General features: G+C 38.2%; 1 protein-coding gene across 1 annotated transcript in view; it reads left to right on the top strand.

Moving 5' to 3' along the window:
- Positions 1–18,210, top strand: part of IL1RAPL2 (interleukin 1 receptor accessory protein like 2) — a 660,683-nt gene that overhangs the window by 82,882 nt on the left and 559,591 nt on the right. The window contains exon 3 of the mRNA XM_030939417.1: positions 6,207–6,360. Coding sequence (XP_030795277.1) covers positions 6,207–6,360 — 154 coding nt within the window. The remainder of the gene's footprint in view (positions 1–6,206; positions 6,361–18,210) is intronic.

The following is an 18,210-nucleotide window of genomic DNA, read 5'->3' as shown; positions in this document are numbered from 1 at the left end:
TTCTGATATTTGTTCTCTCTTCAAGCTGGCTTTTGTTTGTTTGTTTGTTTGTTTTGTCTTTTGTCTTGGTATACCTTGTAATTTTTCATTGAAACCTAGACATGATATACTGACTGGGTAAAAAGGAACTGAGATAAATAGGCCTTTAGTGTGAGGTTTTTAAATTTTTCTGGCTAAGACTAAGGCTGTTTTTACTGTTTTCTATAATTGTTGGTGTTAGAGACTACAATTCTTTCTGGTGTCCTCGTTCTTCATTCTTCTATTGTCTTTGGGTTTCCTTAGAGACTTCTTAAATAAGGTGTGAGTTATACAGTTCTCTAAACTGTGATGCCCTATTATTAGACAGGAGTCCTAACTGATGTGTTGGTAAGATACAGGGTGAGGGTAAGTGCTATATAATATTATGACTAGGTCTCAGCTTTTTAGTGAACCATGTCTCTGAACTGTGACCACAAGTGCTTCTCAGCTTCTCTCCCACCCACTACTTGAGACAGGAAGGTTAGAAGGGCTAGAGCTGGCTTTGTTTCTTCCTCCACTTCAAAGGCTAAAAGGAGCTAGAGTTGGATAGTTTCCTTCTCCATGTGAAAGGCTAGAAAAGGGTAAAGAGTTCATACCAGTTGCTGGCTCGTGAAGCTGTTTCTGCTCCCAGTGAGCTGTGATTCTCTATATTCTCCTGTCTCTCCAGTTTTTGGTGTAGTAGTTTTCTTTGTGACCTCAGTTATCTGATGGATCTGAAAATGGTTATTGATGTTCAGTTTGTTTGGCTTTTTTCTTGTTGTGAGGATAGTAGTGATGACTTCTAAGCCCTTTACATGTCAGACTGGAAACCAGAAGTTAATCTCAGCCTAGAATGATAACTTTAGGTTAAAGTATTGTCACTTTGCTGCTATAGAAATTTGAATCACATTAACTCCTGATGATCATTAATATATCATAATACATGTATAACCTGAAAGCAAAGTACTAAAAGTAATAAAAATAATAGAATAAGAGTTAATATTTATTGAGTAGTTTTAGCATGTGATGCCTTATATTACAGGGCATTTACATATATCACCTCAGTTAATCTTTATAATCACCCCAATTGGTAAATATTATCACCACCTGTTTTTTTTTTAATAGGTGAAGCAACTGAGGCTTAGATTGATTTAGTAGCATGTTCACAAACATACTACTTGGGATTCTAATACAAGTGCTTAGTCTAGAACTTATATTCTTAACCACTGTGGGCTACCAATATCAACATTAAGACTGTGAAGGTAGAAAATTGGAGAAATAGAGCTTGGAAGGGAAGGACTCCTTGCAGTTGGTTATCCTAGGCATTTGAAGTAGAGATAGGTTGAAAAGGACAAGGTTCATAGCTAATTGGCAATCGTACTCCTAATTGTCTCCTCCATCTTTAAACTGCAGACAGTTCAGTTTCCCTAAAGATTTTTTTTTTCTTGTGAGATGGATTTTCACTCTTGTTGCCCAGGCTGGAGTGCAATGGTGCAATCTTGGCTCACCGCAACCTCTGCCTCCTAGGTTCAAGTGATTCTCCTGCCTCAGCCTCCCGAGTAGCTGGGTTTATAGGCATGCGCCACCATGCCCAGCTAATTTTGTATTTTTAGTAGAGAAGGAGTTTATCCATGTTGATCAGGCTGATCTCGAACTCCTGACCTCACGTGATCCACCCGCCTTGGCCTCCCAAAATGCTAGGATCACAGGCATGAGCCACTGCGCCTGGCCCCCTAAAGATTTTTAAACAGATGTTTAGATGCCCTTTGGGAGAGTACCGTCTCCAGGGGGAAGGAGAAAAGTTGGCCTAAGGGGTAGATGTTGGGTATTCGAAAAAAGGTGTTTAAGGACTAGAAGTTACATGATTAGTTTATGGTCGCATAGCTGCTTTGTGGTTAAACCTCAGAATCAGAAGAAATATTAAAATCAATCTTCCTGATGTTCTTGCCGTGAGGAATGAGTCATGTGCTCTGAATGGCACAAAGTAACCACAACCACCAAATCAAATGGATTTAGAAAACACCTGTAGGTATAATGATGATATCTCAGAAGTAGACTATGAGTACAGTGGTAAATATTTCAGGTTGGAAACTCCAAGATCCAAATTTGGCTGGCAACAGGTTACTTTAGGGTTCTTAGTAAACAGATGTCTCAGTTGTGTATTCTGGGCTTTCAACCCAGCAACTACTGGCACAGGACATTTGCCACCTAGGAAGGTGGGGAGGGAGGGAAAAAAGCTGGGCTTCAAGTGTTGATATTATGTTGACTGGGTAAGGATGTCCTATAACAAACTACTTTATGAGGGGATAGCCAGGCCACAAAAAGGATCTGATTGTTGAACTTAAGCAACTCTGGCAAGATGGGCTCTCAGCAAAATTTTCAAGTTGATGAGGTTTAATAGTCCCAGGGACAATAAATAGTAGGGAGATCACACAGTGAGTTCAGTATTAGGGGACTGCTCAAATTTGAGCCTTTGGTGGTTTGTCCTGGCCTCAGACAACCATCTTGAGGTTTGACCTACACACTTCAAATTCTTTGCCTAGTGTGTTACTAGAATTAAACACATCTGGAGCAGTGGGGTATGGATATGCTTTGGCTGTGTCTGTACTCAAATCTCATCTTGAATTTGTAGTTCCCATAATCCTTATGTGTCATGGGAGGGACCAGGTGGAGATAATTGAATCATGGGGATGGTTTCCCCCATCCTGTTCTCATGATAGTGAGTGAGTTCTCACAAGATCTGATGGTTTTATAAGGGGCTTCTCCTTTTGCTGGGCACTCATTCTCTCTCCTGCCACCCTGTGAAGAGGTGTCTTCCTCCATGATTGTAAGTTTCCTGAAGCATCCCCAGCCATGCAGAACCGTGAGTCAATTAAGCCTCTTTTCTTTATTAATTACCCAGTCTTGGGTATTTCTGCATAGCAGCACAAGAACAGACTACTACATATGGCAATACTGTCTGTTCATTAGGGAGTTAGTGAGCAGGAGAGAAGCAATGACAGCAGTAAGCCTAGCAGCCAGCAGCTTAGGGGAGAAAGAGTGCCAATAATGGAAACAAGAACCTGGAAGACTTCTGAGAGTCTATATAAGCATCCAGACTGAGGTAGAATAGCCAACAAAGTAACTTTGCAAAAGGCGTATTAGTGGAGGCAGGATGATCATCTATGTAGTGTGATGGGAAAGGTGATATAAAAGCTCTTCTGACCAAAATATAGTTCCTCTTCCCACCTACTAAAATTAGTGTTTGGCCTCTTAGGGGCCATACGTTTTCCATAAGTTAAAGTATTATTTTTTGGTCAATAGTTAGCCAATTAGTGAGGATTTCTTTCTATCTGATTAGTTCATTAGCACCAGTTTTCACCAAGCAGAGCTGGATGTTCTAAAGAAATATAATCGAGTATGAGAAAGGTTTGGGAACCTTTAGGAATTGTCTGTGTTGTATGACCACTCCTTATAGTGCTGCCCAACAAGAATGTAATGAATAAATCCGCAAGCCTCTGAATTCTGGCTGCTCACATGGTAGTGAATATTATTCACATAAGCAAATTTGGTGAAGATCACAGAACTTGGGGGAACCCCACATTTTAACCTAGAGATGTCTTATCCTAAAGCCGTTTGCCTTTTCATCTATACTACATTGTCTCCAGAGGGATGTTGGTGACCTGGAGACAACATTTTCTTATGCCACAATTAAAAAAAATAAAATAAAAGTCCTCTCTTGGATACAAAGAACCCTTTATAAGGCTAGATGGCAGCGTGGAAAGCACATAGGACTGTCTTGATCTATCCCAAAGAACATATAGAGATTCCAGGCTGTTCTTCACCAGGAGTTATTTTCTAATTCCTATACACTCTTTAGTTTTTATTTCCTGGGGGAAAAAAGCACAACAATGAGCAGAGAAAATGAAAATTCTTAGAATTAATTGCATATGGACTTTCCCCAAAATGACATTAGAAAATGACACTATTTGTCTTTGAATGAGTGTGTGGGCTTATTTTCCCACCCCCACCACTGTTGTGTGAAAGCGCAGCAGCTCAGTTTTCATTTTCCTTTCCTCTCAAAATGCCCAGAGGGACCATATTTTTGTTTAATGACCTTCAGAACGATTCTTTAGAAATCTGAGGCTATCAGAGTTGGAAGCAATGCGAAAATAATTGAGGATTATTATTGTATGACGGCAGTGGCAGCTGGGCTGTTTCTTTTTCTCTGTATTCAGACTTTCTTCTTCATTTTCCCAGAAACCTTATATCCCAAGGTTTAACTCAGAAGCAAATCTCATATAGGTGATAAACCTTGCCAGACATGGTATGTAATATAATTTCAGACAGGCCCTTAACTGTTCTTCAGGAAGACCCTAGGGAGTGAAGCAGCCTTATATCTGCATGCCCTCAATAGTATTACTTTTATTTACTCTCTGACAATGTGTGTGGGTAGTTGTATATAACATAAAGCAAGCTTATCTCTTAAATATTATACCTGTGAATTTAAGCACCACTTTGTGTGTTTTGTTGTCAAAACTCCTGCTAACATGAAAGAAAAAAATGTTATGAAAAAAATGGGTACTTGCTGTCTCAGATCACTCACACACACATGTACACACACATACATATGCACACAAATACACAAGCACTCACAGCTGGGGATTGAGAGTCAGCACAGATTCTAACTTTACATGAATGTTTAAGATATGTGTATGGACGGCAGGGGTGAGGAGTGGTAGATGTAGATGTTGTATACACCATAGTGGGAAAGTAAAAAGTGCTCTCAACTATTGTTCACATCATCTACCTCAAAATCAATTTATTTATTGCCTTAACTGACAGACAGAATTTACATGATAAAATACTTTTTTTTTTTTTTTTTTTTTTTTTTTTTTTTTTTGAGACAGAGTCTCATTCTTGTCACCCAGAATACAGTGCAATGGCATGATCTCAGCTCCCTGCAAACTCTGCCTCCTGGATTCAAGAGATTCTTCTGCCTCAGCCTCTCGAGTAGCTGGGATTACAGGCACGTGCCACCATGCCCAGCTAATTTTTGTATTTTTAGTAGAGACAGGGTTTTACCATGTTGGCCAGGCTGGTCTCGAACTCCTGATCTCAAGTGATCCGCCTGCCTCAGCCTCCCAAAGTGCTGGGATTACAGGCGTGAACCACCATGCCTGGCAATAAAATATTTATTACCTTGAATATTCAACACTCCCTAACAGCTATCCCCTACACCTCGACTGATGTTTGTACAGCATTTGGCTACCACTTTGGTAGGATATTTGAGGTGAATGATAGCCAGAATGAGGCAATATCTAATAAGTAGTCTGAAAAAATTCCTAAAAGTCAAAGATAATTGCCTGAATATTCTTACATACTTGGCTATTGTTATATCCTTGTCACTTTCTGGAAAAGTATTAAACATTCCTTTCTAGGGAAGTCCAATCTCGGTCGCAAGATTCCCTCACATTCCTATCAGTGGAGTAAGATAATTGGCTTCAAAACCCAAATCTTGTTGTGTGGTTGTGTATCACTGAACTCAGAAAGTAAGTGGATGATATCTCCAGGCTGTTACTATAACAAAACGTGTCCTCATTTTACCTACCTATGTTTCTAGAGAAGTCTTTAATTTTTTATATTCCTTCCCTCTCTACCCCCATATGGATTTCTTGATTACAAGAAGGGAGATTCTGGAGTACTAGTATCAGTTTTCATAATAAGGAGTAATTAGTGAAACAATTGTAAACTTCATTGCCAATATAAAATCCTATTATGAATGTTTAATAATGCCTAAGACTCCCCTGAAGTATACTAAGTGGCTAAGTGAACCATATTCTCTTAGGACTCTTAGGAAATATCCCTGTCAAATAGAAAGAACCAGGACATTATAATAATATTTAGTGACTATTAAGGTTCTGCTATACCTCTCTTGTATTTGGGGAGCTTCTATGCTATTCTATTTATTTTTTTCAGAATGTTTCTAAAGACTTCTTGCTCCTGAGGTCAGGCCTTTAAAGTGGTTTATAGTGTAATAGTTGTGATATTAGAATTGGATACAATAGTACACATTTGTGATTTTTCTTGGTCATTGACTTGACTCCTTAGTTACATATTTTGAAAACGAAAGAGAAGAATACAAAAAAGTAAAAGTACTAACTTGCCAGTACTGAGATGTATTCCATGAACTTTTATTTTTTGCTTACTTGCAAATATTTTATCTGCAGGAATGCAAGCCAAAAATGTGGAGAAGCATAATAATACAGAAAGGAAATGCTCTTCTGATCCAAGAAGTTCAAGAGGAAGATGGAGGAAATTACACATGTGAACTTAAATATGAAGGAAAACTTGTAAGACGAACAACTGAATTGAAAGTTACAGGTAGGAATTGGTTCTACAAAATTATGGCAAATGAGATTTTAAGTATAATTTGGTTTGGGAAGCAAGAGTTTTGTTCAGAGTCAACTTTCTGTGAATTTAGAATTGCCTGCAAATCAAACAGTTGAGAAACTTGCTATTAATGAGTTGTACTGAGTAAAAGCAACATATGGAATATGAAAACAGAATTTAGAGAACAAGGGCCTAATTGCTGTGTATCTCTTCTCTGTCTTTATGAAAGGTTCTGAACTCTTCAAAGTATCATTATTACTAAACATCTCAGAAAGTATATAGTGGAACCACTCTAGAATGTTGACTTAACCCATTTGTGGAATCTCCTTGTAGGTGAAGGCTGATTTTGGAAAGACAGTCTGTTAGATTTTCGAAATGAAATCTTCTTAGACTGCATCCAAATTATCATTTATGCAAAATTCTCCATAAGTGAGTGATATTATTGTGAGCTTCTAGTGATTCTTAGAGCAACTCCAAATGAAGAACATGCATATGTGTGTTTTAAATCTGAAGTACAAACAAAATGTAAACTAGTGGAAGGATAAACTCAGAATATTCTTATCTCTTAGAGAATTTTAGGAAGTAATTTTCAGAGACATAAGACAGAATCTAATACCAAAAAGATATCCCTTACAACGAATGTGATGGAACCTAAGAAACTCTATGACAAAAAAAATCTACTTACTATTGCTCACAAACAGATCTTGACTAATTTTCCTATTATTATGTGTGTCATGTGTATTATAATCTCACATGTGGAACCTAAAAAAAAGTTGAATGTGTTGCAAAAGAGAGTAGAAAAGTGGATAGGGACAGAGAGTGGGGAATAAGGAGTGTAGGTCAAAAGGTACATACAAAGTTGCAGTTATATAGGATGAATAAGTCTAGTGATTTAATGTATGGCATGTAGTTAATAATATTGTATGCTGAGGCTGGCACAGTGGTTCATGCCTGTAATCAATCCCAGCACTTTGGGAGGCCAAGGCAGGTGGATCATCTGAGGTCAGGAGTTTGAGACCAGCCTGGCCAACATGGGGAAACCCTGTCTCTACTTAAAAAAAAAAAAAAAAAAAAAAATTAGCCAGGAGTGGTGGCGTGTACCTATAATCCCACCTACTAGGGAGACTGAGACAGGAGAATTGCTTGACACAGGAGGCAGAGTTTGCAGTGAGCTGAGATCACGCCACATCACTCCAGCCTGGGCAACAGAGCAAGACTCTGTCTCAAAAATAAAAAAAAAAATATCATATTGCATGTTGAAAATTTGTTAAGAGAGTAGATTTTAGGTGCTCTTAACACAAAAATAAACATATGAGATTGATGTGCTGATTTGTTTGACTGTAGTAATCAGTTTACTATGTATATGTATAACAAAAACATCTTGTTGTATACCTTAAATATAAACAATTAAGTATATGTGTGTATGTTTGTATGTATACGCATACATATTTCTATTGTGGATAATATCCAAGCCATGATAAACTTTGAAATTACCTAGACAATTGCAATATTGGTTGCATTAATTGACTTATGATTAATGCACGTGGGCATTACCTGTTTAACCATCTAATGCCAACATCAGCCAGTTGGTTAATTTATAACATACTCTTGCTAATGCTAGCAATACATTTTTTCTTCTATTTTATTTTTGTTTAAAAAGGTTCAAAAAGGTCTGGCTGACCTTTTTGAGATAGTGTTAAAATCAGTCAACTAATTAATACTTGCTGAGTTAAGTTCATTGCTATAACCCATATATTTAATTAGGTTTTTGATCCTTGAGATTAATTGTTTTTGTCTTTTTCAAAATTCTAAATGTTAGCACAGGGAACACAAAATATATATTTTAAATAAACTAATATATAATATACATATATGTTACTTCACTCTCTATACTAATAAATGATAGTTTTACTTCTTAGTTTGATTTTGTAGAGTGCCTTCTATGAAAGTTTAAATAATTATTTTGATTAGAATTGCATGTTCTTTCAAAATAAGCTTCCAAAATAACTACACCCCATGAGCTTTCAAAATAACTACCATATTGGTCCAATTCCAAATAGCAAAGTTTTTCTGCTTTTGATTAGTTTCTGATTTCTTCAACATGAACTAGACTTCCCTGCCTCATTCATGGCAGAAAATTCAATCATGGGCAGTTGTACATTATTAATAAGTGACCTGACTATGCACAAAGTGTCACAGCATCATCACTTTGGACACAGTCACTAATCCTTATGAGAGGCTTGCAGAGCACTTCCATTTCAGATCATTTGCTGAATCTTGTAACATTATAGTATTTGGCTTGAGTTTTAAGTTGAACCAGAATAAAGTAAACACCAAACCTCCTTTTCACTCACATCAAATGGGTTCTGTTGACAACACATTTGCTTCTTTCATTTCATTTTAGATTCTGGAAAAGAGAGCTAGAGGTAATTATTTTGTGTATTTTATAAGATGTTAATTTACTTGTTTTAAACATTTAGTATAGTTGAATTACAGATCTAAAATTTTATTTGAATACCTTGCAGAGGATCTCAAAATTTAATGTGAATCATGTGAAGGGACCCAGAGAGGATGAAGATGAAGATCTCTAAATACAGATACTCAGGTTTCTCCCTTAGATTCTAATTTAGTACATCAGTAAGACTAGGAATTTACCTTTTTGTCCAGGTGATTCTGTTTTACACTTTCCAAGGATCATGTTTTTGAGCGACACTAGAGAGGAGAATGGTGCTAACAAGTCAAAGTCATAGGTTTGATTATTTTGTGAGTATGTTAGTTCACCCATGCACACACACACACACGATTTTTATAGGTCCCAATTTGTTTTCTTTAAATTTCTAAGAACTGCCATGAAAATAGAGATCATGTTAACCAAGGAAAATGTGTCAAGGTGTGTGGGTAAAGCAACTTCAACTGGGGAAATCAGTCATTTATTCACTTACCACTTAAATAAATATTTACTGAGTACATGTTACATGCCAGGCAACAAGCTAGGAGCTGGAAAAGATAATTCAAAATGTGTTTATGATTATCCTTGGATCAATGGTCATCATTCATATAAGAAAGTATCATGTTTGTGTATTTATTCACACAGTTCAAATGTTATGCTTGATGTAGAAACAAAATGGCTACTTGGTATGGAAGTTCAAGAGGTTGCTCTGTGAAGGTTTATTCTTTTTTGGAACATTATATAACTTATACCATGCTTTGTATGCTCAAATAATATGAAAACAATTAGCAAACAGATTGTCCTCTCATAATTCAAAATATAAGGTTAAGATTATTTAAAGAGTAACCATTCATATGTGTTTTGAGTTTAGCATGGGATAAAAATTTCAATATGACATTACTAGAGTTGGTTAATTACAAAATCATGTAAATAGAGGTTCTTTAAATGGTGTATTTCCCTTATGCAAATTTTAAAAGATTGTCAAATTTCTAAAGCTTATTTTCTGACTATTCTTTTTAAATGTATAATTCTGAGAAATATAACTTCAGTAAAACAAAGTTTTCAGTACCTGTTTCTTAAAGGTACATAGGTGCTATTTGCTTTAAGAAGGTCAAGAACAAAAAGATCCAGAGGCGTCACGCTACCTGACTTCAAACTATACTACAAGGCTACAGTAACCAAAACAGCATGGTACTGGTACCAAAACAGAGATATAGACCAATGGAACAGAACAGAGTCCTCAGAAATAATACCACACATCTACAACCATCTGATCTTTGACAAACCTGAGAGAAACAAGAAATGGGGAAAGGATTCCCTATTTAATAAATGGTGCTGGGAAAATTGGCTAGCCATAAGTAGAAAGCTGAAACTGGATCCTTTCCTTACCCCTTATACGAAGATTAATTCAAGATGGATTAGAGACTTAAATGTTAGAGCTAATACCATAAAAACCCTAGAAGAAAATCTAGGTAGTACCATTCAGGACATAGGCATGGGCAAGGACTTCATGTCTAAAACACCAAAAGCAACGGCAGCAAAAGCCAAAATTGACAAATGGGATCTAATTAAACTAAAGAGCTTTTGCACAGCAAAAGAAACTACCATCAGAGTGAAAAGGCAACCTACAGAATGGGAGAAAATTTTTGCAACCTACTCATCTGACAAAGGGCTAATATCCAGAATCTGCAAAGAACTCAAACAAATATACAAGAAAAAAACAAACAACCCCATCAAAAAGTGGGCAAAGGATATGAACAGACATTTCTCCAAAGAAGACATTCATACAGCCAACAGACACATGAAAAAATGCTCATCATCACTCGCCATCAGAGAAATGCAAATCAAAACCACAATGAGATACCATCTCACACCAGTTAGAATGGCAATCATTAAGAAGTCAGGAAACAACAGTTGTTGGAGAGGATGTGGAGAAATAGGAACACTTTTACACTGTTGGTGGGATTGTAAACTAGTTCAACCATTATGGAAAACAGTATGGCAATTCCTCAAGGATCTAGAACTAGATGTACCATATGACCCAGCCATCCCACTACTGGGTATATACCCAAAGGATTATAAATCATGCTGCTACAAAGACACATGCACACGTATGTTTATTGCGGCACTATTCACAATAGCAAAGACTTGGAATCAACCCAAATGTCCATCAGTCACAGACTGGATTAAGCAAATGTGGCACATATACACCATGGAATACTATGCAGCCATAAAAAAGGATGAGTTTGCGTCCTTTGTAGGGACATGGATGCAGCTGGAAACCATCATTCTTAGCAAACTATCACAAGAAGAGAAAACCAAACACCGCATGTTCTCACTCATAGGTGGGAACTGAACAATGAGATCACTTGGACTCGGGAAGGGGAACATCACACACTGGGGCCTATCATGGGGAGGGGGGAGGAGGGAGGGATTGCACTGGGGAGTTATACATGATATAAACGATGAATTGATGGGTGCTGACGAGTTGATGGGTGCAGCACACCAACATGGCATAAGTATACATATGTAACAAACCTGCACGTTATGCACATGTACCCTAGAACTTAAAGTATAAGAATAAAAAAAAAAAGAATAAAAAGATCCAGATATTCAAAACTGATAAACTAGAAGGTTTTCCTTTGCTTTAATGAAATTATTTCTCCATATATGCCATAGTATTTCTTTAAATAGTTGGCTTTCTTTCTGCATTAAAACAGGATTTGATTTAAATGCAACTTTTCTGGAACACTTTTATTATAAAAATCGTAGCAGACTTTCGTGATATTATTGTGGAAATTTCTTTTTATTCCTTCGAAGGCTGCAGATGCATAGGGAAGGGTTTAAAAACAAATAGACGTGCACAGTAGCATGTTTAGGTCATTTGCTAATGATGCCTACAGCGACAGTTTTATTTCCCACAGCATATTTTAGGTGGCTATATGCTATTTTAAAGTTTTTTTTTTTTCCTTTATTTTCATGTTGAATTTGTGCGGGGGGCTAATTGAAGTGAAAAAGTAAGACAGGAGAGTTGGTTATAAGAAGGTGAGAATTGTAGTACAGGTGATAATGGAAAAAGGAGAAGAGGGGTAGGAGAGAGTGAGCAACGTAATGGGATAGAGTCTCTAAGGATAAGAAAAGAAAATCTGCCTTAAGAAGGTCAAAGGCAGACATTACTTATAGGGATTCTTCAAAACGGACGCAAGAAAGAAGCTGGAACTAATTATCTGCATTTGGAAGGCAGTTCACCATTCACCTGGCAAATCATTCACAAATATATGCCTTTATGCAGCTTTTTAGACTACTTAGAAGAAACCACTAACCTGTTTCCTGGTCAATATGCAAATAACACCTCTCCACCTGATTATTGTAGACAGCTCTAGAGTCCCTGGTTGGAGACTTTTCACACATTAGGGGCAATCTCTTAACCCATTGGCGTTTGAATATGATAGCAAGAGGGATTTATTCCTTGAAAATACTTAAAAGATTTGCTGCCAGATTACTATTCAGCAATAGTAGCAAAGCAATCTGGATATAAAGCTTGGGGTAAAACTGCCAACTAGGAATTGGGATCAGTCTTTGGTGAATACGTTCAAATGCATGGCTTTAGCAAGTGCTTTTAATTCCACTTTGTAAAGTTTAATTGTAGTGCCTTGTTGCAGGTGTCATTTAGATTACATAGCTTGTTAGAAAAACTTTCCTCTGGTTTGGAAAATGGCAGCTCTTTACACACAGACAAAGCAATTTCACATTCAGGCTGGAAAACAGGCTTTTTGTGGTCCTGGCTCTTAGTTTATTTATCCTTCTACTGTTAATGCTGAGATTTTGCAGGGGAGGGTGAGTTTAGAAAAAAACAGTGGAACATGGCAATATGGTGGAGAGTTGGTGAAATAAATAGAAGCGGGGATTTTGACTGAGTAAAGATAATACAACAGAAGTAATCTCTAAGCCAGCAACTCCGTAATAATCATAAAAGGGGCTCCCAAAGAGCTTTTATCTATTGAGAGCTGACTGTGCAGCATACATCGCATTTAGAGGTTTTCATTCATTTTCTCATTTAGTCCTCACAATCAACATATGAGGGTGGTGTTGGGGCTCAGAAAACAATACCTCAAAATGAAGGACTCAGAAGAAAGTTTGTCTCTGATCTTTTCTTGCCCTCCTGTCTCTCAGTCCCATTCTCCCCACCCTCCCCCGAGGCTAGCCATGAAACTGGAATCCTTCTTCCCCAAAGGAGGTCATAGAAACCAGAACCCCTTTACCCCAAAGCCAGTCATAAAGCCTAAAAATGTTACTCTAACTTTCTCTCCACTTCTCTGTGTGAAAACTGGCCATAAAGAAATTATTCGACCTGCCTTGTTTAACTATAGGTAATAAGGTCCCCATTCCAGAGAGGGTCCTGCCCCACACCCAGAAGGAAGGAATGTGTGCTCAGAGAAGCCCGGAAGAATCTAGACAGACAGGCCTTGCTGGTTTTCCCCACTCAGCTAATTAGCATTAGATCATAGTCTTTTTGTCAAATCGTATGCCTACATGGCTGTCCATTCTTTGTTGAAACTAAGCATAAAAATGGGCATTTTTCCCTGTATCTTTGGGTCTTCATTCTAAAGGCTCCTGTGTATACAGTGTATACATGTTAGAAAAATGTATATGCTTTTCTCCAATTATTCTGCCTTTTGTGAGTTGATTTTTCAGCAAATCTTCAGAGGGCCAAGGGGAATTTTCTGGCTGGGCCCCTATAGTGGTTATAAGATGTCCCCATTTATAGAGAAATAAACCAAAACTTAAGTGAAATGATGTGCCCAAAGTCACATACTCAGTAAATGGCAGAACACAGATATAAACCTTGGTCTTTCTAATTCTCAGATGTAGCTTTTTAGTCACCATCAGGCAAAAAACTGCATGATTTCACTCACCAAATATATATTGCATACCTAGAGAACAGAAACCAAAATATTGGACACAATGTCTGTCATTCCACTATAATATCCTTTTTGGACATTCACAATTTGGTCTTCAGTAATTCCCTATTAGAATTTATATGTCCATAAAAAAAGCACACTTGGCATTTTGAACCTAGTCCTTAGCTCTTAGCACTTTAGTTAAGATCATTAGGAGTAGGGCCCATAATTGAATCTGCATGTGGAATGGTGACAGGAAAGAAGCAAGGAAAAGTGAGGCTACAGAAAAATTAAGAATGCATGAAAGAAGGTAAATTCTTGCCAAATTTTGTGTTTTGATGCCCTACGGCCCTACTAGTATGATAATTTATATTGAGAAAAAATATTCCAATGATGTTCATTGCAGTTATGACTATGACTTCATGCTAGTGGAAGTGAAGCAATGGATGAATGGCTAGTTAAACAATGTTGGCTCAGTTGGTAAAGATCAATCAACACATAAATCAGTGCCTACTATGTACAGTAAGAAGTTCAGGATCCAAGTTTGTGATGTTCTGAAGGCAGACAGGTAGGGATAGAAGTGTATTCTCCTTTGGAACCTGTGAAAAGAGAGTTATTCATTAGAATAGTGCTTCTCAGATTGTATTTTGTGGAACCCTGATTCTAAGAAATGTTAAGAGAAAGATTTCCAAGAGAGAAAGAAGAGGAAAAGAGAGGAGGGAAAGAAAGGAGAAGAAGAGAAGAGTGGGGAAGGGAGAAGAAAGGTTCTGTAGCTATTTGTTTTTCTGCAAGGTCAAAGTTAAACAGTCATCTTTTTTGCAGGGTATCTCAGGGCACCTTAGTGCCTATAATATCTAATGTGTACTCTAATTTTCTAAAAGGGGGATGGGGCCCGGGTGCAGTGGCTCATGCCAGTAATCCTAGATCTTTGAGAGGCTGATGTGGGTGGATTGTTTGAGGTCAGGAGTTCAAGACTAGCCTGACCAGCATGATGAAACCGCCTCTCTACTAAAAATACAAAAATTAGCTGGCTGTGGTGGTGTGCACCTGTAGTCCCAGCTACTCAGGAGGTAGAGGCAGGAGAAACACTTGAACTCGGGAGGTGGAGGTTACAGTGAACTAAGATCAGGCCACCGCACTCTAGCCTGAGTGACAGAGCGAGACTCCATCTCAAAAAAAAAAAAAAAAAAAAAAAAACACGTTTGGGGGATGGGATATATTTTTAGAACATTTCCAAAACGTGTATGAACACATAATATTCCCAGGCCCCAAAGCATCTGAGGATGTTAAGTTTCTACAGAACAAACTTTAGGAAAGCTAAGTGAATAGTCGAGTGAGTACCTGTCTCTCTTGGCCTCCTACTAATACCTATAACATCAACAGTTGAAGTAAAATACTTATTTGACATTTAGGTTATGATTATTATCACTTATATTTTTCCATTGTTTATTTTTTCAATCATCCTTTAAGCTCCTTAAGGGAATGGATTTGTTGACTAATTAATTTCTACATCTCTAAGTGCTGAGCATATGGTAGGTATTCAGAAATTATTTGTAACTTGGTTTGGTTGAGTGCTTATTTGATTGGTAAGTGTTTTGATTGGGTATAAATAAGACAACTTTGTGTTTGTAGAGCACCTTATAATTTCAAAGCACTTTCACTTCTGATATCTCATTCTGTTATAAGAACTTTATGGAATTGTCAGCAAATAGAGTATTGTTATTATTAATCTTGGTTCAGAGAGTTTAAAACAATGACCCCAGGATATAAGCTGGTGAATTGCACAGCTAGGACTAGAATCCCCATCTTATAAGTCCTAGTTACACTTTTCCTACTCTGCCCCACTGTTACTCTGTTTGCTGTCCCTTAATCCTGGGTACTAGGCCAGAAGAAGAGATGCAACTCAAGGAAGATTCCAAAGTTGGTAACTCCAGAGTTCAGGCCTAAGAATCGCTGAAATAACCTATTATTTAAAATGTTCGTATACCAGTCCATTGTTTTGTCTTTTGGAATAACTATTTCTGATTCTAAAAGGAAAACCATTTACTACTGATGTCTGAAATCAAATCAGCAGAGGTAGCCGCTAACAATACTCAAATGTAGCTGGGCACGGTGGCTCACGCCTGTGCCTGTAATCCCACCACTTTGGGAGACCGAGGCAGGTGGATCACCTGAGGTTGGGAGTTCGAGACCAGCCTGACCAACATGGAGAAACCCCATCTCTACTAAGAAAAATATCAAACTAGCCGGGCGTAGTGGCGAATGCCTGTAGTTCCAGCTACTTGGGAGTTTGAGGCAGGAGAATTGCTTGAATCTGGGAGGTGGAGGTTGTGGTGACCCGAGATCATACTGTTGCATTCCAGCCTGGGCAACAAGAGAGAAACTCCAACTCAAAACAAAACAAAACAAAAATAATACTCAAATGTTCCCAGCAGTCAGACAGGTCATGTCCATAGTGTGAGGTGGATCAGGTGTGTGAAGCAAAAACTGAAGGAAAAATTGGAGAGTACTACCTGTACTGACCCAACCCTAGCTGATTGCTGCCATGTGAGATTGAGAATCCAATATTGCTAGGCCCTCTGATTTATAAGAGACACCAGAAGTCTGAATTTTTGTGTGGAAATCCCGAAATTGTAAAGCATTCTGTAGACCAAATAAAACAGCCTGTATGCTAAATTCAACTTGGGGACTGCATGTTTGTGGCTTTTGCTTTTAAAGATTTAGTTTAGTAGGACTTTTAAACAAGCGACTATGTGACTGACTCAGACTCTGTTCCACTATTTCCATCTCTAGCAGTGAGTGGAAAAAAATTTAAAGAAAGAAAACCTGAAGTGGCCTGGAGAGCAGTTAAAAGACAAACTGGGAACAGTATTCAGAAGCCATCCTAATCACATCATCCAGTAGACTAGTTGATCCAACAAGAGTGAAGGGGGCACAATTTATGGATGTAATACTATTGGAGGGGTATTGACAAATGAATCACCTTAGAAAAGTGAGTGATTTAGATGATGAAGCAAGTTGGTCTCCAATGTTACAGATAAAGGAAGAGCCCTGGGGATAAAGCACCTGCCTTAAAGCTGCCCTGAAGCGGTGTGATGTGAAGCACTGAAGGGAACAAATCATTGGCATATGTTCTCTCTCCTCCATGTTCACTATGAGCAGGCCATTAATATGATCTGAATGTATGTGTCCTGATTATCACATGAGCATGTACCTCATTTGTACCTTTTGTGTGACCTAATAAGGAACAACCACAGCAGTCAATAGTTCTTGGCTGCATTAAGGGAACATTCACATGACCGACTGTGCATTTCATAATGGACTTTTCTTTTGTACAGTGCAGAAATCTCATGACCAAAACCAGCTTGCAGCAGTTTCTTTGCCTTTCCTCCTAGGCTTTATTCTCCCTTTCTGGATGACCCTGACCTTTCCTAGCCTACCCAGCCCACCTTGGATGATATCTTTGTCTCTTATCTGCCTCTTTTAAATGTTTCAATGGCCTGTTTTCTCTGTAGCTCATCTCCTCAGATCCTTGCTTTCTCCTGGGGTTAATCTAATATCTCAATGAGCTAAAAAATTCATGACTGATAAAGACCAAAAATGCTTCTCTTCTCAGCTAACATATTTGCAGTTTAGTAGATATTTCAATTCTGTAACTCATAGGCATAGCTAATGGTGGGAATTTCTGGAGACTTTGCAGGGCCTGTGGGGGGCCTTTCCCAGAGTGTCACAATCTACCCTGCTGGTGGCTGCTTATTCCTTCTGGAAACAAGATCAACAATATTCATGACCTTGGGGAACTAGAAGAAAAAAAATCCTACAGCGGATCACTGAAAAAAAGGGCCTTAGGTGTCGGTCCATAGAGTGACTTTTTTTCTTCTTCTGCATTTTTATTTTGTCTCTCCTTTCTTTCCCTTATTTCCTTCAACCTATGACACAGGGCTCTCTGTTAACCCTGTTGATGACAGCCATGAAGAGATTGCCACTCTTTGTCCCAGGAAAGTTTTTGTGTCATGTTTCTATGCCCTACAGGGAGATGAACAAACACTATTAACTTTCCCATAAGAAGAAAGACAGTCTTATTTTTCTGGAGAGTCAGGGACTGAGAGAGCATTCGTCCCTGTGGGCTTATTTTCCAAGCAACTGTGCAGGAGACCAGTTTGAATAGCTGGGGGTGAACAAGTTAGAGCACATGACAGCAGTATATGGCAAATGTGTGCAATCCAGGCCAGTTCTATGCCAATGGCTCTTGTCCATCACCTGAGGTGACCATTGACCCCTTGGCTGCCTTCTCTGACACCAAGTTAGTGCTGAGGGAAGGGATTCTCGGGAAGGGGTTACACTGTGACTCCTAGCTGTGTAGTTCCCTGAGATCCGTGGGAACAGATTTTCCTAGGTCCATTATGTATATTTGTGGGAGTCTCAGCTACCTTGTTCTCTCCCAACCTGAAAGCAGTGGTTTGAGCAAGCTGAGAATATTCTCTCAAGGCA

The sequence above is a fragment of the Rhinopithecus roxellana genome, chromosome 10 (genome assembly GCF_007565055.1).
Source record: "Rhinopithecus roxellana isolate Shanxi Qingling chromosome 10, ASM756505v1, whole genome shotgun sequence".
In the NCBI taxonomy this organism is placed as follows: Eukaryota; Metazoa; Chordata; class Mammalia; order Primates; family Cercopithecidae; genus Rhinopithecus; species Rhinopithecus roxellana.
This window is presented reverse-complemented; position numbering and strand designations above follow the sequence as displayed.